Genomic DNA, 24,549 nt, shown 5'->3' with positions numbered 1-24,549 from the left:
AATACATTAATCGTCATAATAACGACTGAAATCACATCATCAATTTTTATTTATATTATTTATAGATTATTTTGTAGAATTTCAAATCAGGCACAGAATATAATTAATTTAGAAGTTAATTTAGACAATGAAATTGCTTCTGCATGGTCCTCTATCGACTCAACAGGCAGACTGAATTGTTCACGACAACCTACTCCCAACACTAAAATAGTTTTCCACTTTGTTAAAATTCTCACACGTCTCATCCTATTTTGCTCATTTCAAGTTAGTATTCAGATTTTGTATCTGAGTGAAAGTAGTGATTATAGTCCCGGTGAAAATGTAATGAGAGGAGAGCTGTCAGCACAAATTATGGATAATCATTTAAAATAAACTGTTATATTCCATAAAAAATAGAGTTGTCAATTTTGATTTCATGGTGAAGTCTGTGTACAATAACAGCCACTTTGAACCTGTAAAAGGTGTTCAGAATCTTTTAAGCTAGTTGTTTTGGACAGTCCTGGTTTCTTCTACCTTTGGCTTGACAAGGCCCTGATAAGAGCAAAGAGGCCCACGCATTTCTACTGTGGTACTGTAAACGGCCCAAATTTGGGCAAGGATTTCAACCAGATCGTCTTGTGCCCTGAACGTGAGGCTGGTTTGTGTGTTTCCTTGTCTATGGTATTGTCATGGCAAGCTGCCGTAAGACCAGGAGATTTTACGGGCAGCTGTTCAAGAGGAGAGCACATGGAGAACCGAGGTTGGACGCTAGTCAAGGTTGTGGAGTTTAGACTGTGAGGTGTTGAGTCTGACAATGGGCACTTTCAAAATATAAGATAATTAGGCAGTTAACACGATCACCATGACCAAAAAACGTTGATCTTTGTCGACTGTAGAAAGCAAGAACATATATATTTTTTAAATTATGACCTGAAATTAGTATTTTTCCATCAATACTGTTTTATTTTGTTGTTGTTTTTTTTACAATGTCAACGAGGCAACATTTATTTGATACAAAAATACAGTAAAGACCGTAATATTATGTTATATTACTGTCACTTTTGGATAAAATAATTTTTTTGCTGAATAAAGGCATGTATTTCTTAAAATTTTACTGCCCCCAAACTGTAGTGTATATACACGTATGTTGTCACTGTCTCTATCAAGCTCTTTTGTCTCATCGAGTGTTGACATGCTTTAATTACAGACCTCCATATCTCCCTCAAGGGATTTTGGTTACCTGATAATATAACATGTCTTTGTTTAGAGGAATAGGTTCCCACTGAAGATTAATGTTTGGCCCTGAAGCTCACGCTTGAGTTTATGAAACTGCTTTGCTAAGGCTCTTAATCCAGTTCTTGGGTAACTGAAATGTATATGCTGCTTGAATTTAGTTTTGAACAGGTCAATTTGAATAGGTTTTGAGATGCTAAATGGCTAGTAATTTTGCTTGGATGTTAACTCATTTCTTTTCTATTCCAGGCCTGCATAGATGATAATGTGGACATGGTGACCTTCCTGGTGGAGCATGGAGCCTGCATCAACCAGCCCGACAATGAAGGCTGGATCCCCCTTCACGCTGCCGCTTCCTGCGGATACCTCGACATCGCTGAGTAAGTCCCACGTCCCCACCACAGAAAAACTTAAGGGTTTCTTCTTCACCTTTTTGTCCCAGGGTTTAATGCTTATAATTAAAACAAATAAGTTTGAACTTCTTTGTCGTGTTATCACATGACATTTTCATAATTTTTATTTTAGACACTAAATATTTAAAACATGAAGCAAAGTCTAAAAATACAAATTATAGCTGTAATTGTAATTTTAGTGTCTAATAAATGCTTTCTTTTAAAATTTCTATTCAAAGAATCCTGAAAAAAATGTATTCTGGTTTTCACACAAATACTAGCAGCACAGATGTTTTCAACATTGATAGTAATAAGAAATGGTTTTGCAGCACCAAAGCATCACATTAGAATGATTTCTTTTTTTTCATCATTTATTTATAAACTTTTTAAAGAATTAACAGAAATTTTCATACAATTTAAGTTATAGCTTTTCCCCCCTTTATAACCCTTTCCGCCAAAATAATTAACCATACATTACATAAAGGTTAAGACAATAATAATACTCATAACATCAATAAAAAATAAAAAAAAATTATAATAAAAAAAAAATAAATAAAAAAAATAATAATAATTAAAAAAAAATACAAATACATAGCCAATAATACAATTTCCTAACATATTCGTGGTCCGTACACAATTATAAAGCAAAACTCCAATTGGTTATTAATATTTAACATTGATCAATAAGTGTGAGAGTCTTCATCTTCTCAAAATGTGTAATCATGGGTTGCCAAGTCTTATAAAAAGTTTGGACAGATCCTTTCATTAAATATTTAATTTTTTCTAATTTTAAGTATGACACTAGATCACATAACCACATTGAGGCTTTAGGCGGGCTTGTAGACTTCCACTCCAATAGTATTCTTCTCCTCGCCAGTAAGGTGGCAAAAGCAATAACATTTTTTAATTTATTTGTCAGTGATACTCCATATTCTGGTACTCCAAAAATAGCAATTTCAAAACTGGGTTTTACATCCAAATTAAAGGCCTCATTTAAAGTTTTAAATATGAATGTCCAATAGTCACTCAGCTTTTCACAAGCCCAAAACATATGAAAAAAGTCTAATTTGTCACCTTTACATCGGTCACACAAATCATCAACATTTGGGTAAATTTTTGAAAGTCTATATTTTGTGTAGTAGGCGCGATGAAGGACTTTAAGTTGTATAAGGCTAAGGCGTGAGAATGATTTCTGAAGGATCATGTGACACTGGAGTAATGGCTGTTAAAAATTCAGCATAACATTTTGAAATGTATAAAACATGCTATATACTTATAATCCCCCCCCCCCCCACACACACACATTTTATTAATATTTTATATTACTACAGCCTTGGTCTACAGTGGAGACTTTCTTTCAAAAACGTAAAAAAAATAAAAATAATATATATATATATATAACTGACCTTAAACCTTTGTAGTTGAAACATCAATGACTTGCAAGATTTTCAGCCAAAGCCTATAATATAAAATATTTAGGACCAATTCTCACTATTATCTAGTTGCTGATTAGCTTGCCTATTTTTTACATATCGGCTGTTTATTAGCATTTATAAAGCTACTATTCTACATGACCGTATTCTAGTTCCCTAATCCTACCCAATACCTAAACTTAACAACTACCTTACTAACTATTAAGCAGAAGCAAATTAGGAGTTTAAGTCAAAGGTCATAGTTATTGGTTTGTTGAAAGAGAGAATTGGACCTTAAAATAAAGTGTGACCAGTATTAGCAGTTTATTTAATGCTAATAAACATCGGCTGTTTAACTTTTTAGCACTAAAAATAAAACCAATGCCATTCTTTATACTTATTTACAATTGTGTTTAAAGTTTTTCTACAAGTTATATAATTATGAAAAACAGTAAACAAGTTTCACCCAAATTTAATTTGTCTTTTAATTTATGAAATGTAAACACATTTTATTTTTGGTAAATAAAGGGGATTTGCTATTTAAATTAAAACATGGAAGAAATATTGTGATTTATTTAAAAAATAAAGTTTTATAATTTTTTTCAACAGTAGTAGCAGTATCACATACATTTTACTAAATAATAGTAATATTTCTAGCACAATGCCTTTATGTAAAAATTTACTTTTAGGCCTAATGAATGCATATTTGTCATTTTAACTGAACTTAAGACTGGTGGTGAAGCTTAAGATATTTTTGGTCATTGAGGGTTTCTGTAAAAAAATAGTAATAGATCATATTAATTATTATTAAAAGATAATACTACTAATAATTCTACTATCATACTAATGTATATACAGTGCACTATGGATTGATGAGGTGCTGGGTTCAGGAATATTAATCACGTTGTCTGCGTTCGGTCAAACTGATTTGCTGAAATCAAAACAGGGACACGACTAGATCAGCGCCAGCCAATGAAATTGCCATTTGCGCATTAGCTCCGCCCACTACCGGAGAAACCGGTATGTCTTCTGCTTGTTCGAAAATGAATGTGAATAATTCTAAATTAACTCCATTATTTTGACAGGAGAAGACAACAAATAATAGTTTACATATAGCGTGTCGATTCAGTGTGGTAAGACTCTCGCTCTCTCTCTCTCTCTTCGCATGTGTGAGAAACAGCGCTATCAGTAAAGTGACGGAGAGACGCGCAGAACACGGATTCATATTTCAAACAACTTTTGCGGCTTAAAGGTCCTATGACATAAAAATTTCACTTTCTGAGGTTTTTTAACATTAATATGACTTCCCCTAGCATGTATGTGGTCCCCAAGTTTCTAAAAATTTTAATCAGTGCAAATCGAGATTTTTTACTATCTTTCTCTGCCTTTGAGAAAATGGAAGCTCAAACGGGCTGATCTGGAATCTCCTCTTTGTGACATTGTAAAGAGAAATGTTACCTCCCCTTTCTCTGCTTTGCCCGTCCAAATATTTACATATAATTCAGTCGCAATGTCAGGACAGGCATTACAAACAGACTTTTATGATATGGATTCGACAGCACCGGCACAAACAGTGAGTAACAGTGTTCATTAATGCCTGATCTGTGATCAGTGATTTCTGATGTGTAGTTAATCATTCAAGTTCACACAGACTTTCTTTCTAAATCGTTTAATACTGTTTATGCATCAGTGAATCAAGCCAGTGACTAAACGATCAACTTCACGTTGTTTCTATTAGTAGCATGAAACAAATCTGTTATTTAAATTGTGATATTTAACTACAGAGAGCGATCAAAGAACGCTCCCTTTTTTTCGGAGCTGTTACACATCCCGAGTATATATTATCTGCACTCTTGTCCAAACTGCCGTTACAATGAATGATGCTGTTATGGTGCACAACGGAGCTCTTACTGTATTCATGTGGTGTATTCATTTGTTTGCTGTAAGTTGTGGTGAAAGCATTTTGTGAGAGGAAAACGTGTTGCAATAATGACGAGATCACTGCATTCACGCGATAAACAGACTCTGTCTACTCAATGCTCATCACTGCAGCCTTTCATGTGATGGGAAAAGATCGGAAAAATAATTATATAATCAACAAATCCACGATTCGTTAATCTCGACAGCTGTAGTATATATATATATATATATTTGAGAGGGGTCCACATGTAATACGCATTTCAAATGCAAAGATGTCAGCCAATCACAACAGTTGTCGTTTACTCGGAGTCTCACAGCAGACACGCCCCTTCAAACAGAGCATTCAAGCCAGAGGGCTATTATCAGGATATAAAAATGCTTTTTATTTCTAAATTTTAAATGTAAAAATCATACTAACAATATAAGTACACATAGGGAAACATTAAAAAGCATTTAAAGAAAAGGAAATAATCCATGTCATGGGACCTTTAACATTTACAGATACTGGTCCATATGGAGATTTGATTTGATTAATTTATGCTAACTTTGACAAATTCCATGACTGTCCATATTAAAATGTAAGTTTCATTTTCATGACTGGATTTTGAGTTTCCGTCCTCGTTTTCTGCTTCGCGGAAATCATAGCGCTGAACCGGGTTTGAACAGGACCTCTGTACTACCGGTACTTAAAGAAACCTGGTACCGTCACATTACATTTTTTTTAGTACCGACTTGGTACCGAAGGAACCGGGTCTTTTGACAACACTAAAAGCTACTATTCTACATGACCGTATTCTACTTCCCTAATCCTACCCAATACCTAAATTTAACAACTACCTTACTAACTATTAAGCAGAAGCAAATTAGGAGTTTAAATCAACGGTCATAGTTATTGGTTTGTTAAAAGAGAGAATTGGACCTTAAAATAAAGTGTGACCAGTATTTGAAGTCTTAGTTGTATGTTTAATTTCCTCTTTCCCACAGTTCATCTGTTGATTTTGCCATCTCTATGTAACCTGGTTAAGAGGTCAGCCCAGGTTCCAGGCCCCAAGTGACCACTGTTCTCGCGCTAAACCATAGTGATGGATTAACACCTTACCCTGTGCTGAAATCATAGCTGAGGTGCATATGATTTAACACTGACACTTTGCTTGAAGGGAATCAGGTTCCATTCATCTAATGAGTCATTCTTTCTGTACTGAGAATTAATAAACATTCTCTTCTGTGAATTGATGATGATTTGACCATTTCAAGTTGTTTCATAACCTAGTGTGCTGTGTGACTGCCCACTACCTGCATACGCAGCAGCCTTCCAAGGCAGCGTCCTGACCGTCATGGAATCTTGAAAGAGACAGACTTGGGACACTATATAAACAGCACCTCTGTAGGCCTCAGAAATAATGCAGCCGGTACATGAGAGAACTGACTTTGAGTTGATGTTGATGTTGGCAAATTGCTCAGCTAATAAACAATGTTCTGACATTTTGCCTGTGCTTTTCAGCATTGAATGGATTTCTATTTATTATCAATAGTTTGCCATTTTGAGAGACTTTTTTTCACTTAGCTTGTTGCTTTGCATTCTGGGATTGCAACATGATTTATAATGTCATGTCTATCATGATTACTGTTGTCATGGACAATTCTTAATTGGAGTTCAGGCTTTGTCTTTGTTGCTTTGTTGTCCGTGTCAGTCTTCTATATAGAGTGGGTGTTTTTAATATTGAATTTCATGTTTGAGCTATATTGGAGGCTTGAGGTCTGTATAGGGAACGCAGCACTCTAGAGAAAATATCAGCTGACATTTAAATGGGGCAAACTGTAAAATGGAACAAGCTTGCTTTTGTCCTGAATATTTAGAGTACTCTGACCTGTTTTGTGACTAACATTTCCACAAACTGAAATAGGAATTGTGTACAAAATGGTAAAACAAAGTAACGCAAGCCTAATGACACAAGTATACAAATTTTGCATGACAGACCTCATGTAAATGAACACTTTCCAAATTTCCTTCTTTGAAAACCATCTGAAAATAGCTTATTTTCCCTCTTAGGCCTAAGGTGCATTCTCAATCTTTAAATTTGATGAGCAAAAAAGGACCATTGGCTATTGTCAAACGCAGAGCACACGCTGAAGTCACTTTCAAACCAAGCAGCTTTTTGTTGGTCCGTAGCCGGGTTAATTGGAATATCACCTGAACGTTTGCGAATAAGCAGAGTTTCCATCAAACGAGTCAAGGTGAACAAAATCATCACTTCCTGATAAATGTCAGTAAATATCAATAAGAAAAGTAGGAGAAGACTCTATCACCTTTCACACTGAGATTTCGGATAATACACGGGTAATGTGTCTTGGCAATTGTTCCCGGATCATTAGATTTTGGTTTATTTATGCTGCCAGTGATTTCCCGGAATCTGTGCATGCGTTCACACACAACCCATAAAGTACGAGTCGAAAACGCTATGCCGCTAAGAAATGGGAAGAAGCAAAGCGGAAGTGTTTTCATTGCTTTATAAACATAGCAGCTGATCGGCTACCAGGGACATTGTTTATGTATAAAGCCTCTTTCACACAGAAATTCTGGAAAATGCATGGATAATGTGTCCCGGGATCGTTGGATTGTGGTTCATTTACACTGCCAGTGATTTTCCGGAATCTGTGTGTGTGTGTTCTGGTTCACACACATCCCGTAAAGACACGTGACATTTGCAAATGATCTCAGCTTCATTGTGAATAGTGAGGAGCTACCTAAATCTAAGCTTCATCACAGTTTGCAAATTTTTTTTTTCGGCGTGAATGTTGACCTGCCTTCAAAACACCTGATAACGATTTTTTGGGATCACAGTCGTGTAAGACCGTTCTTGGAGGCAATTATACAGAAATAATTTGACAACACATTTTTCCTCTTGCATTTCAGAATGACTGTAACATCATTTCAGATGCTATACAGTTAGATTGGTCCGCTGGTTAGTCAAGTTATCCTGTCCCATAGCGCAAAGTCACATTACTTTTTTTGATGCACATGGCGGAATTTATTCGGCAAATGCTTTTTTCATCTCCAATTATTCACATGAACCCTTTTCTGCACAAGTCAAAAACCACCTTGAGCGAGCAAAATAATTTTTTTTGTGACCTTTTTTTTGTAAATTTTTTTTTCTTCTGAAAAAATGATCAGAACTGACAGGAAGCGGAGTGGAGTGGGAGAGAGATAGGAAGCGAGATCGGGAAAGGTCCTCAAGTCAGGTTTAGAACTTGACGCCAGTAGTGCAACTGTGCTGTATGTCGGCGCGCTGACTCAATCACTCGTTTCTGATGAGATAGGCCTACTTCAGAATGTGGATAAAAACAGGGTGATGGAAACATTGCTATTGTGGCAAATCTGTCTGACTAAATCTGAGGGAATTTCCTATTATGTATTCTTCAAAAGGACTGGGTATCGCCTGCGAAAATTTGCACAACAATGAAAAATGTGTCTACACCTTAAGATATACGGATGGGTCAGGGTGAGTTGAGTTGTTGTTCAGTAACCCACTAGCCAGTTTTGAACATTTGTAGTTTCGCACCTGTCTGGTAAAACGAAGCATGTTTTCAAATACTGACCACCCTGTACGTTTCATTGTGGTTGACCGTGAATACATTAGTTTTGCCTCTTAAATAATCTTAGCAAAGCAGTGTCGATGATCAATTTAAAACTAAACGATACGTTTTTGAAGGACAATCAAGTTGACGGCTGTTTTAGTAAAAAAAAAAAAAAAAAGGCACCCAAATTCTGTAATTGCAGCCAAGTGGAGTTTTGCAAGAGTGTTTGTTTTCTAGTGAGGAACTACTAGTTGAGCAGCTTTGAATATTTAAGGTGGTCAAGACTGTAGTAAGGGCAGGTCTGTGCAGCTTTGTTTCCCTAGTGCTGCAGTTCTTGAATCTAACACATGACCAGAGAGGTTATTGAGGGCGATGTGTTGATCATGCCAAGGTCAACGCTAAAACGGACACTCCTTTATATATAACTCGCAAGCCTATGTACTCGGTGACATGAATTCATGCTCTTAACCAGTAACAGAAGTGGATGACGACTTCACTGAATTTTGATTAAGATGCAAATCACCACTTGAACTCTGGAGGTTTCTGTAAGTCCATGAGGCCCCATTCAATTTCTTCATTATTTCTCATTTTCTTTCTTCCAAAACCTCCAAAGAAGCAGTTGTCAGTTCAATTCTGATGATGCCTTTTTAAAAGTCTTGTCATGTCTTTGCAGGTATCTTATCAGTCAAGGTGCAAGCGTCGGTGTAGTAAACAGCGAGGGAGAAACGCCATTGGATATTGCAGAAGAGGAGGCCATGGAGGAGCTTCTACAAAACGAGATCAACCGGCAAGGTACTGCTGCATCTCCTTGACACACATCGCACAGGCACCGCAAACTTCATCTCTCATGACAAGGATTTGGCAAGTGTGTACAAGGCTTAGTGTCATGTCCACGTCATGCAGTGGTTGAGATCATTGCTTTCTGACAATTTTGAGTCAGAGTTCTTCAAATTAATTGCCTTGCACGGATGGCCAGGGGTGATATGATCTTGATGCTAAACTTTCCCAGCTGCCGTGTGCTTGTGTTGAGGCTACAAGTCTTGGCAGGACTCCAGCGGGTGCAATGACTCAGAATTTATATTAGAGCTGAGCTCAACCAGTAGCGTAACACACAACACCCTTTCTCCTGTGTCCTCTCTTAACTTGCCTTTTGACCTGGCTGGGAACTTGATGTCTGAGTAGGAGTGTGCGATATGACTATTTTTGATTATGGACAATAAAAAAAAACCTCCTCTGTCTCAATATACTGTACAATGCGACATACATTCACATCAAATTGTAATGATCCCAAAATAGATGTAATGGTTTTCCTATTTTTGGCCTTTGCCATTCTTGATGATGAAATGGAGCCCAGCTGTGACTGAGAGGCCCTGTTCAGACATGCGTTAACCGCCTGAGGTGGTGTGCGGCTCCTTGCTCACCAGGATGTATCAGCGGCAGATAGTACAGACTCTTCAGTGGCTCAGGAGAGGAAGTGAGAATGGCTGCTGATGGAGGCGTATCATTTCAACACTCTTCTATAGAAATCTGTGCACAGGATCTAGCCACACAATCCAAGACAAAAGTTCTTGCTGGTTGATGTGTCAGGGTGGTGCAACTGTCATGAGCATACTGAAGAAAAAGCCTCAATAAAAGGATTGAATCTTCTTAATTGTAGTAATTTTTTTTTTTTAAGAATGATCCTTTGTGTTTTTGCCTTATTTTGGGCAGGACAGGAAAGAGATTTGGTAGGCAGTGAAGTAGGTGAAAGAGAAACTGGTATGAAAAGGACCATTAGCAAAGACTCAAATTTGAGCTCCCTATAAGGCTGCTCAGACAAATTTTTGAATAATGAACTAAATTGGCATGACTATTTTAAAGGAGTCATACCCTCGTATTACCTTGGATACCTACTGCTGTATTATAGTCTTTCAGGCCCTTCTAAAAAAGAAAAGTGGAAAAAAAATAAACACAGAGCTCCTCAGACCCTTATCTCTGTAGGCATTATTGTCTCGCGAGATCTGATGCGATATTTTGGCTGTCGTGGACGGTCATTATAATAATGCAAATGAGGGGCACGTTGATTGGTTGCAGGAAGGAGGGGGGTTGACACCGCAGGTAACGCTTTAGCATATCATTACAAACTGACATCATGGCGCAGGTTGTGAATGAACGCGACCGGCTTCCCGGCCAGTGTATAAGTATGAGGCGCCGTTTAGGGCTTAAATCAAACTTCATTCACGCACACATATGAAACACGCTTGCATATATACTAAGTACTAGTCACACATACATGTATATGAACTATCTACGCACATAAAGTTACTCATATGAGACGTGAGCACAGCACACACACACAAATATAAGACGTGAGCACACACACACAAACTAGACGGGGCCTCATGTAAGCGTTATAAATAAACAATAACCGAATTCATGATGATCTCAGTCATTTGTTTTTTGCAAAGTACGTTAGCAGCCATTCCCCATACCTCGAAGCTAATACTCCCGCCAGAGTTGTGCCTGGACGCGTTCATTGAACGATAATTCATGAACTCGTTCATGTTTTGGACTGAACTGAACGTACCGCATTACTGCCTGATGAACGTTACTGTGAAGTCGTTCATTCTGGTGTCTGTGAACGCAATGCTCTCTCAGTTTAACTTCGTTCAGTAGGATGCCAGATTTCTATAAAGCCTTCCAGGCGAAAACCCACCTAAAACCCACCGTAAACCGGCCTTAATATGTAGCGGAAAAAACACCCAATCTGGCAACGCCAGACTCTCTTGTTCAAACTAGTTCATCAAAATGAACAAATCTTTTTTCGAGTCATTTCGTTCATTTAAGGGGCTTTAAATGTTACTATTAACTGGCAAATTCCCGAACACATCAACCTATGCAATCTTGATCATATTCTGAATTAAGAAATCATTATAATGCAGTCAAAAGTCCGTTTTTGCAGTCCGTTTACAGGGAACATAAATAATTACTTCACCTCCAGTCTTTCGTTTATTTGTCTAGTGACAGACGCAATAGCAGCATACAATAGCCGCATTAGCAGTTATGCTGTTTGTTACACACAGTAGAGCAATAAAAACAGTCTTACCGTTTCAATTGCAGGCAATTTTGTTGAAATGACGCTTTTCCCGAGCTTCGATGCCAACTTCGCCTGATATTGCCCCAAATTTGTGAAGGATTTCGGCGTACAATGTTTAGCACAAACACGTAACGATAAACCAGTGGAAGGGTTGAAGGAACCGCGTCATTAAAAATGAATTTAATCCACTGGTCTCTGATAGCTAGGTCCGTTCTTGGTAGAGAAAACACATTTACATGTTGATTCTGGCAGTCAACCACAGAGCAACTCACGTGTGCACTACATTCCAGCGTCTTTCTCGACTGAATATGAGGGGGAGAGGGGAAGGGCGAGCTTCCTGCTGCGGTGTCCATACATGGTATATCCTGCCCCGTCTTGACGTCAAGACGGGGAAGAAATCAAAATCTCGTATTTGAGTGCGCGTGCACGTGGGCTATTTTACAAACCCTGAGGTAAACAAACGCTTCACTTTTAAATATCGGCTTCCCGGCCAGTGTATAATCGTTAGGCAATCATAACATACATTGATTCTCGTGGAAAAGTGAAAATTGTGGGTCATGACTCCTTTAATTACTGGCATAACTTATTTAATATCAACCAACTGCTCATGAAAAGCAGTTTCATATTAAAACCCTATATATAATATAATTGCCATTTGACTAGTAATTTTTTCAGTTTACTTGCTAGACTAATATACTATTGTAGACACACACACACAAACACACATACGTTTGATTCCAATCAGCTTATCTTTGTAAAAGGGCACAGCTTCTTAAATCTTAGAAATGAAATTGCCATTTGCGCATTAGCTCCGCCCATTACCGGAGAAACCCGGCATATCTTCTGCTTGGTTTAAATTAACTCCATTATTTTGACAGGAAAATACAACAAAGAATATAGTTTGCTTTGTAGCATGTCGATTCATCGTTGTTAGACTCTCGCTCTCTCTCTTTGCATATGTGAGAAACCGCTCTATCAGCAAAGCAATGGCGAGTTACAGTTTGGCTAATACAGGTGCGCTGTGCGTCCATTGAGATGAATGGAAAAAGTAGATTGCTTGATGGAGAAATAAACTCTGAAGCACTCCGTCAATGTTCAGCGAGGGAAAATATATCTGTGATTATCTTATAATAGCCTCGAACACACACACTGGTAAGTAAAATCTAAGAATTTATTGGCCAATAGCTAATTATAGACATCATTTAGTCGCCCAGAGTAAAATTTAGTCGTATATGTGAGTGATTTACTCGCAGTGTAGAGGGTTGTATTATATTATGTTTGCTTGAAGTTTATTTTTTCTTCTCACCAATAAGTCCATTTTCTTTCTTTACGCTCTCTGTGAATCACGGTTACCACTTGCATAAACTTAAGTAAATGGCCTTCTGTGATTGGTTGACTTTATTGCACTGTCCAACTCCATACCCTCTTTTACAGCATGTCGTGTTTCCAAAACTTGAGATGGCAAGCACTATGATAGATGCACACATATATATTTGAGCTCACTCAAGTCAAATCCCAAGGGAGCTGAAATTGAAAAAGCACAATCACTTACAAAGTAAATCAACATAAACATAACCAAATAGCTTTGTGTATATTTGGTTACATTTGGTTACATGATGTGGTTACATCATCATTTAACAAATTTCTGAAAAGATGATGGCAGTAAACCACAATTTAGACATTTAGAGTTAATAATGGCAATGGTAATAAACTATAATAATGTATTCAAGGAAATCTGTACTGACTTTATTAGCAATGCTTAAACAAGGATACACTTGATGGCTTAATGGTGTTAAACACTGCAAGATTAAAAATAAATTTACTTTTCTTCATTGTCTCCGAGGATACAACACTGCTGTATCTTTCAATAAAAGATAATGTGAAAAACTGACACGTGTTTATAATAAATGAAAATAATAATTGAAAAGTGTGAAGAACAAATGGGAACTTAATCTTTCAGTTCCTCAGGCACATCATTAAAAACAAACTTGGCCATGCAATGTTCAGGGAGGCTCTGCAAAGTCTTTTGATGTGCAGTTTCTTTATATCCACTGACAGAACAGCATCTGAGAGAGAACAAACAGCAACTGTGAGGGTCTTACTTGACAGATTTAAGGCCCGTTCACACCAAGCACGATAACTATAAATATAACGATAAAGATATAGTTCTAAAAATCGTTCTCAATATTAAAGAATAGCAGAGTCCACACTACAACTATAACGATAAAGGCATAGAGAAACGGTATCGTTGGAATCATTTTCAGAACGATTTTTTTCCAGCTGATGAACGATATAAACATTGACATCCAATCAGAATCCATTCTGCTGTAACGAGCTCGAGAATTTAAAGCGGCAGACGCACGTGCGCTCAGAATAAACAGACGATATCGTTTGCTGGTGTGGACGCTAATATTGTTATCTTTATAGTTATCTTTATAGTTATCGTTCTTGGTGTGAACGGGGCTTTAGGCTGTCCAACTGCAGTATCGCTCTTGTGATTGATGGGCAGATATGAGTTGTTTAGGACACGACTCCTTGATTTAATACAACAAGGAAGATTGTCCAGATTTTCCAGATTTCAAATCCAGGCATTTCAGAAGGGTAGAAAGGAATAATTCATTCTTTAAACTGGGGAGTTAGTTTTGAGTTGCAGCATGTTTTTGTTGAGTTATGTTTAAGTATCAGGAACATTTTTGATTCTTTATTTCATGACCATTTAACAAACAGTGAAGCTGTGTTTGTCCCCCAGTCATGTGGTGCAACCTTTACATGCAGAAACAAGAAGGGAAGAAAAAGAAAATTAATGAGATTAACCAGGAATGATTAATCTGTTGATATTGGTCCATTTTGCGACTGTAATATTAGCCAATAAATGAGCAGTTTGAACAGTGAATACAACTGGCTTTTCTTACTTTCATCAGTTCCAGAATTTACAAAAAGCCCTGAGTCAGTTTTGACTGATATTGGTATTGGCCATTGAAAAAAATAAATAATAATAATTTTGGCTGATCAAGGCATACAGATATTTTGTTTTCTCTTTATTTTGTGAAGAATCAATCGATATACCTTACTCAGATTTTGTGGCTTTGGTCAGCAGCAAGTCCACAATAGCTCCTGAAACATGAGCCTCAAATTGGTCATGTGGAAAGGCGATATTCAGGGAGCAAAAATCAAGCTTGTGCTTGTCATTTATCGCTCCTATCAGCTCTACATGCGGCGTCAATTTGTTGAAATTGCTCTGCCCTGCTGTTAACATATCACACTCTTTAAGAGCATGTTATATAACATTAACAATTCAGCCCACGCTCATGGCCATCCAGTGTGGCTTAGCCAATGGCAGCTGTCAGCTTTCATTTGAGGGTTTAAGGACACTCTTCAGAGGGGTGGTGTTGGCGCAGTGGATAAGACACATGCCTTTGGTGTGAGAGACCCGGGTTCGAATCCACTGTGAGAAACCAATGTGTCCCTGAGCAAGACACTTAACCCCTAGTTGCTCCAGAGGCGTGTGACCTCTGACATGTATAGCAATTGTAAGTCGCCTTGGATAAAAGCGTCAGCTAAATGAATAAATGTAATGTAAAATGTAAATGTCTTCAGCTTTGAAGAAGCACAATAGACTCCTGCAGACATCAGAAATCACATTGCTGGTGAGCCCTAATGTTTGAACGTCAAACGGCTCGTCGTTCGGTGGTCAGGCTAGAACAGGAGCCCCCGCTGTCCATGTGTTGTATTATAAGACACAGCACTATTCTCAGCTCAGAGATGGCATTATGTAACAGTGAGTGTTGTATAATGCCTTCAGCCTCTTTTAATGTGATTATCTTTTTTCCCACTCCCTCTCCTTTTGAACGAGACCCCAGTCATGAGGTTAAACTTAAGCAGAGACCACCACCACCCCCCTCCGCAGGGTCATCCCTCAGACCTATTAGGAGTTGCTCATTTCCACTGAAATCAGGTGACAAGGAGCCTTTCTTAGCCAAAGCAACAGATTTTTCCAGTTCTTGTAGCTTGGAAAATCAGACGTCCATTATGGATGTTGACATAATCTGTCTGACAAAAACTGACTTTTCGGATGAAGAGGATTAATGAACCTTATGTAAAAGCCCAAAAGGCCCTAGTATACTCACACGAAGTTCTTAATCGCAGTACTACCTGAGCAGCGGTTTACTGTTAGCAAATAAATCAATGCTATCAATTAGAATGACAATGTCACAAACCAATTGTAGTTTACCAGCTGGAGCTAACTTTTCCATTTAAAAACTCCCGACACAGACGGTTTTGGTCTTTTGTTTGAAATGACGTCACACCAACTTGTTCCTTGATTTCGCTTAACATATATCAGGGCTTTACTGAATTGACTTAAAGTGAACGTTTTAGTTGTAAACCCAAGCTCCTATCCACTGCTATTGGCTGTATGTTAGTGCTCTGTTTGCCTCTTGCTGTTTATAGAGGCTGCTTATTCTTATGGCACTCAGTGCACTTTTGTTCTACCTGTTTTTACTTATGTGCAGCCTCGGTCTGCAAGAGAAAAGAGCCATTATGCTCATCAGCTGTCTGTTACACAATGCACTGAAACCTATTAAGAAGGAAAGACAAAGCAAAGCTGTTTTTTTCACTCCGTTGGCTGTTGAATCAGCAGAGCCACTGGTGACATCGCTATGTGTTCATCATTTTGAGCAATCTGCATCCCGATAGCCCGTCTACAGTATACCCTTCTGCCTTTTGTCCTGGGTTGATGAGAAGTGATGGTGCTCTGGTTTGCACCGGCAAATAAAGGACTAATGTACATAAGCAGAGAAGTCACACGAATGGCAGCCCTTGTAGTTTGGGACCTGGTGTGGCATTGCGATCGAATGTGTAATGAGAGACTCTGGTCACTGGCCACTGACATGCCCTTAGAATTCAACAACTCTCTTTGAAAGTGAATGGCTTTTGCAAATCCCTGTGCTCTTAAACAAACATTAAGGCTCCTGTTATTGCTTAAAAACTTATTTATTGCTCAGCTGAGACACAGTGCTGTTTAGAACTAAAGAATTGTGCACACCGGGACAATTATCACGCACAATTATCGCCAACCTCGTGACTAAACAAAAGGCGCCAATGTGAATGAGCACACCGGTGCGCAAAACAGCAGGCATAAGTGTAATAAAAAAGAGGTAGTTTTTTTTGGTTTGACGCGCCCTATTAAAAACTGACCGACCAATGAGATTGGCGCTTTTGTTCATGTGCCTGGAGCTGCTGAAGTTACGGTAAAACACGACTTGGTGGTGCTAAAGCACAAAACGGTCTTGCCGAGCACACATTGATACCTAACAATGAAGAGGAAGTACCGTATTTTTCGGACTATAAGTCGCGTCTAAGTATAAGTCGCATCAGTCCAAAAATACATCATGACGAGGAAAAAAAAAACGTAAGTGGCACTGGACTATAAGTCGCATTTATTTAGAACCAAGAAACAAGAGAAAACATTACCGTCTACAGCCACGAGAGGGTGCTCTGTTTTCAGTGTACTACAGGAGCACTGAGCAGCATAGAGCGCCCTCTCGCAGCTGTAGATGGTAGTGTTTTCTCTTGGGTAATTTCTCTTGGTTCATGTCCAATTAATTTTGATAAGTCTCACCTGACTATAAGTTGCAGGGCCAGCCAAACTATGAAAAGAAGTGCGACTTATAGGAAAATACGGTAAGTAGATGAAGATGCATTGAGGTAAGATGAATGCAGAGTTGCTGGTCTCACTGGTGTCTGAACACAGTTTTATGACAAACACGACAGCGACTACAAAAATGTCAATAAGAGGGAGTTGTTATGGATTGAATTGCAGATATAATAGGATTCGATGTGTATTTCTAATACTAGCAATAAGCACGGGTCTGCATGAGGCTTTAATGTCGAACCTAACCTAAGGATGCGTTTCATCTGATATTGTTTTTATTTATTCGCTTTCATGGTTTTTGTTTCTTGTTTTTTTGTTTTTGTTTTTTGTTTGGTTTGTTTGGATTTATTTTTAATTCATTTTAATTTTCTTGTTTTTGTTTTTTATTTTTATTAATTTGCTTTGGTTTGTTCATATTGGTTATTTATTGGTTACTAAATATAATGTAGATGTTAATATGAATTTCCATCTTTCATACTGTACCATGTTGTAATGCCTAAATTCAGTTTAATTCAAGTTTTAAATGGAGCAGTTTTGTGTTTTGCATTATCTTTAATATAAATTATTCAGTGGTTGTCGGCATATCATGAATACAATTATCAGCTTATCTTTATCAACCAGAATCAGTCGAACATTCGATTATAAGGAAACTGGATTTCTATTTGGAGACCAGCTGTACCCTATTCCTAACCTTATTCTTAACATTAGTTCCTCCTACAGTAATGCGCTCTCGACATTTGTCAGTAAAATAACGCCATAAAAATATATATTCCAAATATTTGATATAGGCTATAGGGAATTGCACGCAACATACATGGATTTTTTTTATTTTGTTTTTAATGACCCGCCCTTAAAATAAAGTGCAAATTACTTCACCTGCCCCAACCCGACCCGCGGGTTATGAGACGACCCGCAGACGACCCGCATCACTAGTCTAGACATCACCCATTTACACCAGAAAAAAATTATATTCAGGCTTCACTTGATGAAGCATGTTCTTACCTCTTCCAATTTCTTTCCATGATAGGAATTTTCTTGCAACACACAGCAGCACTGTTATGGTATTTGCACAGACATTCCTATAGATTTCTGTCTCATGGACCCATCTTTTTCAGGCATACTTCCAGCTCTTTCGTCAAATATGAGCCCCATCTCTTCAACCAAACTGATCAAATTCGATCTCTTTAATCACATCGTATTTCACTTTCCCCAGAAGCCGCACCTGCTGGCCATTCATTCGGGCTTGTAGCCATATAAGGGATGTGGCATGATCCTCATGCTGCTCATTTGTAATCTGAAATGGCTCATTATTCTGACAAAAATGAAAGGTCAAGTAGCTTTCAGTTATATTTCGGTGTATATATAAAGCAGTGATCTTGTTTTGGTTTAGCACTCAGTGGAGATTAAACATTTACAGGGCTCCAGATTTCGACCCTTCAGTTAAAAAGCATAATGAAACCGTGCTACTCGTTTGAACTCGTTTTGAAAAGCTTAGCTTTTTTTATTATTATTGTTTATTTCACATTAAGCAATGAAAGTGCTCTTATTTATTTTTTATTTGATTCCTCAGTGTTTTCTAAACGCTTTGTAGGTTATTAGTCGGTATATAATACAGCATGTGATGAGCCATAAATGTTGATAAATGTTTTGTAAGCTAGTTTGTCATTTGTATCTTACTGATTTATTGTTGTTGTGCTTTTTAATTAAGAAAAACAATGAATCCATCTCTTGTTTTAGTCTTAAGTGAAAGGTGTGTAGATGTAAGCAAAGCATTGATGACAAGATCACAAATTCGAAGGTGAAAACATCCAAAGCCCGGCTTATAACATAGCAAAAGAGAAACTACCGTTCACAAAATTCTAAATCAAAAATTCAAATCACAAATAATACTGATGAACCACTTTCATTTCCATATAACTATAAACTATGATAAACGTTCATCAGCGTGCATTGAATAATTGCTTGTTGTAGCGTAAAAAATAATAAATAATTGCGACCAAATGTGCTCATGCGACCAGCTGATAAAGTTAGTTGCAAAAGAAGTGGGAAGAATGAGTCTGGAGCCTTGATTTAGACAGACACATAGTAAATGGTCTTTTGCGTCAAATTTACAAGCTCCAGAGTTTCTATTGTTGTTTCCTGTTTTAGCTTAATGCTGTCAGGTCTCTACATGCCTAAGTTAATTTCAGGTTAAATAGACTACAGGCACAGTGACCCATTTGGCAGTCCTCCATTGTGGACTAGTTTACATGTTGTGTTTTCGGAACAATAGAAATAATTCAAGTATGCATAGAATATTTTTATGCACACTTGAATGTTAAGCGATAATATCAAAATAAACCCTAGAATGTGAATTTCCTGGTAGTTATCAGATAGTAATCGATAAAACCTATTTATTTTATGTATTTTTTCATTTAATATTTTATTTTTGTACTTTAATGTTATTGATCAGTCATTTGGAGTTTTCTATAGGCATACTGTTTTTCTCACAAACTTAACCTATGACACTATTTAGACAAACTAGTCATTCCTGAAACTGTTTACCTTGTTACACTGAAGTCAACTTGGTGAACTCTATGCTTGTCAGCTGGGGTTAAACATAATGGCATGAGCTGTTCAACATTCTTAACTCGTCAAATCTATCACGCCAAAGTGCCATATATTTTGCTTTGCATGTAGTTGTTCTTATTGGATATCCTACAGTTTGAGCAGGTTAAGTATATGTACTAATCCAAAGCGTCTGTCCCTCCCTCCATCTTGCTCCAGGCTTGGATATCGAGGCGGCCAGGAAAGAGGAGGAGCAGATCATGCTAAGGGATGCACGACAGTGGCTTAACAGCGGCCAGATCAATGACGTCCGGCACACCAAGTCTGGGGGGACCGCGCTGCACGTCGCTGCAGCCAAGGGATACACTGAGGTTTTAAAGTAAGTTTGTTTGACTTCAAAAGAAAGATTTTGCCATTTTCCATCTCCAGAAAGGATTCAACGGACACCTGGGATAATATTTGTCTTTATTCTTTTGCCAACAAGTGAGATTTAGCAGCTAGTGAAGGTAGAAACAAATGAAACTGGAACTGCAGGTGTAAAGGCTTTATTGCTTAATTTAGTTCATCCCATACTTCACCTTGCAAACTCTTTCAGTATCCCAAGGGTATTGTACTCAGGTAGAGACTGTTTGTAACCTGTTTACCTGTCTCAATTACAGTAGATTATCGTGAGCTGTTGAACAAACACAGTTCAGGATGAGTGTCAGGAGTTAGGGAGTTTTATGGTGCTTTCGGTCTTTGGATGTCAAGAGTTTAATGACTGTGACAACTACTCCATCTGCCGCTGCACCAAAACAAGAGGATTGTAGCCGGATTGACTGTTTATTTTAATGTGTGTTGGATCTCAGAAAACTTCAACTAATGCTTATTTTTTGTGTGCGACAACTTACTGTTGGCAGGCAATGGAAAAATGAACCTGTTGGCCCACATAATATCCCAGACCTTTGGCAAACGAGGCCAAGCTTAGATTGCGGCACCAAAATCCAAGAAACCCAGATTTGTCTAATCTCATCATGCTATTTCTGTCGCTCTGACTGTTTGCAGGCTTTTAATCCAAGCAGGGTATGATGTAAATATTAAAGACTACGATGGCTGGACTCCGCTCCACGCTGCTGCACACTGGGGCAAAGAAGAGGCCTGCCGGATACTAGTAGAGCATTTGTGTGAAATGGACATTGTCAATAAAGTGGTATGGGATTTATGGTTCTGTCTGTGTGCTGCCAGCTTCTTTGTAGTCTCTGGATTAAACCCTTACAATGCTGCGTTTTGGTTCTCAGGGTCAGACGGCATTTGACGTGGCGGATGAAGATATCTTGGGATATTTAGAAGAGCTGCAAAAGAAACATAATTTGGTAATTTCTCACTTTTGGCATCAGATCTTCAATTAAAAATGTAAATTCAATTCAATTGAAAATGAGCCTAGTCTTGACGCGTTCTGTGTTTGTTTCAGCTTCTAAGTGAAAAGAATGATGTTAAGAAGTCTCCTTTAATAGAAACTACGACTACTGGGGACAATAATCAATCTGTGAAACCACTGAAGAGGTAAACGGCTCCTACCGCCACCATGATGGGACTGATATACAGTTTACTCAATGTCTTGACTTACTATTAATGTCTCTTGATTGGGGTTCCTTCCACTCTAGAACTTTCAGTTTTTATGTTTGCCATCAGAGTTTAGTTGATCTCAGGTGCGAGTCTGGGCTTCAGCTGTGGTACTTGAAGGGATAGTTCACCCAAAAATGAAAATTCTGTCATTAATTACTCACCTTCCGGTTGTTCCAAACTCGTGAGACCTTCGTTCATCTTTGGATATTTTTGATGAAATCCGAGAGCTTTCTGACCCTGCATCTTGTGAAAGGCTGCAAAGACTGAACGGGAAAAGAAGAAATCATTGAATAAAGTTATTTTTTTTCTTTGCGCACAAAAAGTATTCTTGTAGCTTCATAACATTACAACTGAACCACTGATGTCACACAAACTATTTTAATGTCCTTACTACCTTTCTGGGCCTTGAATGTGGTAGTTGCTTTGTTGTTGTGTTGCAGATAGGTCTCGGATTTCATCAAAAAAATACCTTAATTTGTGTTCCAAAGATAAACGAATGACTTAACTGATTTGGAACGACATGAGGGTAAATAGTTAATGACAGAATTTTGAACTATCCCTTTAATCCATTTGATATGGCAAAGCCGAACTGCTATCAGAGACCCAATAGAGTTGTTCATCTCTACTTTAGTAAAGAAACACTTTTACTGGAGCCAGAGAAGACTGTCCCACGAATCGAGACTCTGGAGCCAGAGAAGGTGGATGAAGAAGAGGGGGAGGGGAAGAAGGATGAGTCTAGCTGCTCTAGTGAGGAAGAGGAGGAGGAAGACTCGGAGTCTGAGAACGAAGCAGGTACCTGTTTGAAACATTGACCACCATGTACTCTTTCCCATCTAGCTTTGTGGAAATCAGTAAGGTAATTTACTTACTGTTTCTTTTTTTTCCAGACAAGACCAAGTCTTCTGTTCTGTCGAGCATTTCTAACAGTACACCTGCATCTGCTACTATCACCGTAACGTCTCCAACTACCCCAAGCAACCTGGTGACCACCCCAACCTCACCTACCAAAAAGGTACATATTCCTCCCCTTGAACGTGCTTTCCATCCACCCAGACTCCTCCTTGGCAATATCATTCGTTTTATATAGCATGTATTTGAGCATGAGTCATTAAGCAAATACGGTGCATCTGCAGCTTTTCAGAATGAACGTTATTGTCTTTGTTTCAAGGTGACCGTTGGTTTCATAACAAAGTGAAGGGGTTCTACAGATTCATAATGTAACGTGGCTTCACGGTTGCAAAATACAAAAAAGTCAGCTGATCTACTTCATATTCAGGATGGTCAGTGTGCAATGAATTCTGGGACTGTGCACTGCACTTGATCGGAGAGAAAATGTCCTCCACACCTCTTTACCATGTACCTGCTGCCCTCTGCTGGACAGTAAGGAGGTTTCATCAATGTCAGGCAACTTTCATCAGTCAACTACACAATTTGTAGAGAAAATGCAGTTGTTCAGAACACATTTGATTTCATTATTAGCCAGATTTATTATTACTCAAAAAGAAATGCAATTTAAAAATAAATGTTATTTGCACTAGAGATGCACCGATTGCCATTTCCGTTTTTTTCCCCCCGATACTTAGTCATTCAACGGATTAGTTTCAAATGGACGATCCATTCACAAACGAGGCAAGTGACTACTGTCTTCATCAATACATTATAAGTCGCAGTTTACACTAAATGCAATAAAATCCGAAGAATCCCTTTCGTGTGGAATTTTTTGGTGTTTTTGTTATTGGCATTTTAATAAGGCTTTTTGTCCAGTCGGGCTAGTAAAATTCTCTCACACTTGCCCCAGAGAAGCATTAATCGAGACCTGTGGTTCTCCCACAGTTAACTTTTGACTTACAAATATTACAAATTGCGAACTTTGTGTCTTCTTCACTCACAGTGAAGAACATCCATGCCGACTACATCCGGGTCGATCATTCGGAAAATTGGCTAATTCCGGTCCCTGGCCGGATCGATCGGTGCATCTCTAATTTGCACTTCAAGGTATATTTATAACGTATTCAAAGAATTGCATTTCCAAGGATGTGTCCTCTCTGTAGTTTAGGTCTTCCTGTAGCTCAGCTGGTAGAACATGGTTCTAGCAGTGTGAGATCCAAACTATGTCATAACCTACCAACTAATTCATTTATTAAAATCAAATTAAATCATCTTTTATTTAGACAGAAAATAAAATAAAGTAGCTGTTGTGCAACACAAGATATATTTTAGCCCAGATATGTACAATAAAACATTATTTGCTGTAATATAAAATAAAATATAATGTGAAATGTAAATCATTATTCTTAATTTATTTGTTTATTGTTCTCAGAGACAAATGGTGCTATAAAAGTCTGCTTTTTAATTGCATCTTGGGGCCGTTTACACGACAGCATTTTTGGCCAAAAACTGCAAACTTTTTTCATGCGTTTTGCCTGTTCGTTTACTGGGGACTGATAACGTATATTTTTGAAAACGGCTTCAAAGTGCAAGTTTTTGAAAATGCCACAGTTATCATTTCCATGTAAACACCAAGCGGTACTCTCTCGTGAAGCCTAAACGGAAGTGACTTCAACTGTAATTCATCAACTGGCCACTAGAGGCTGGCTGCAAAAGGGAATCAATCCCATAGACTCCCCATGTTAAAATGCCCAACTATACAGCAGAAAGCAGGCTATACAGCAGGTTTACAGCCTGGTACAAAAAATTATTCCGATCTATATTGCAAATGTTATCCTTCGTGACAAGGGTAAAACTCATCCGTTTAAATTATATTAAGCCTTAAAGTTCTGCATAATTAAGGGCGTGGCCACTGATGTGACAGGTGAATTGCTGCTGCAGTCACATCTGTCGCACTAGGTGGGTGTGGTTTCAGCAACCCGCTCCCACCGTTTTGCCCATTTTTGATTACCCAGGAGTGATGCGTGGCCCGCTCAGTCCACTTTTGGTTTCAAAAACGCTCTTCGGAAGCCTATGGGTGACGTCACGGACAATGCGTCCATATTTTTATACAATCTATGGTAATGGTGACGTCATGCGTGTGGGTAATACATGTTAGGTATGTAGACATGTGCAGTACGTGTTAATTTTAAAGGCTAGCACGAACAAACATACACAACAGTGGAGGAGTAAATGGTACTGTTGTTGATGCTCAAGAGTTTGCTAACG

General features: G+C 38.2%; 1 protein-coding gene across 4 annotated transcripts in view; it reads left to right on the top strand.

Annotated features, from left to right (window-relative positions):
* The window catches only part of LOC132105863 (protein phosphatase 1 regulatory subunit 12A-like), a 77,604-nt gene that overhangs the window by 32,821 nt on the left and 20,234 nt on the right, over positions 1 to 24,549 (top strand). For all 4 annotated transcript variants that reach the window (XM_059511332.1, XM_059511331.1, XM_059511329.1 and 1 more), the window contains exons 2-9: positions 1,462 to 1,592; positions 9,186 to 9,304; positions 20,008 to 20,167; positions 20,833 to 20,977; positions 21,066 to 21,140; positions 21,239 to 21,330; positions 22,025 to 22,185; positions 22,281 to 22,405. In XM_059511332.1, coding sequence (XP_059367315.1) covers positions 1,462 to 1,592; positions 9,186 to 9,304; positions 20,008 to 20,167; positions 20,833 to 20,977; positions 21,066 to 21,140; positions 21,239 to 21,330; positions 22,025 to 22,185; positions 22,281 to 22,405 — 1,008 coding nt within the window. The remainder of the gene's footprint in view (positions 1 to 1,461; positions 1,593 to 9,185; positions 9,305 to 20,007; positions 20,168 to 20,832; positions 20,978 to 21,065; positions 21,141 to 21,238; positions 21,331 to 22,024; positions 22,186 to 22,280; positions 22,406 to 24,549) is intronic.

The sequence above is a fragment of the Carassius carassius genome, chromosome 26, assembly GCF_963082965.1.
Source record: "Carassius carassius chromosome 26, fCarCar2.1, whole genome shotgun sequence".
In the NCBI taxonomy this organism is placed as follows: domain Eukaryota; kingdom Metazoa; phylum Chordata; class Actinopteri; order Cypriniformes; family Cyprinidae; genus Carassius; species Carassius carassius.
This window is presented reverse-complemented; position numbering and strand designations above follow the sequence as displayed.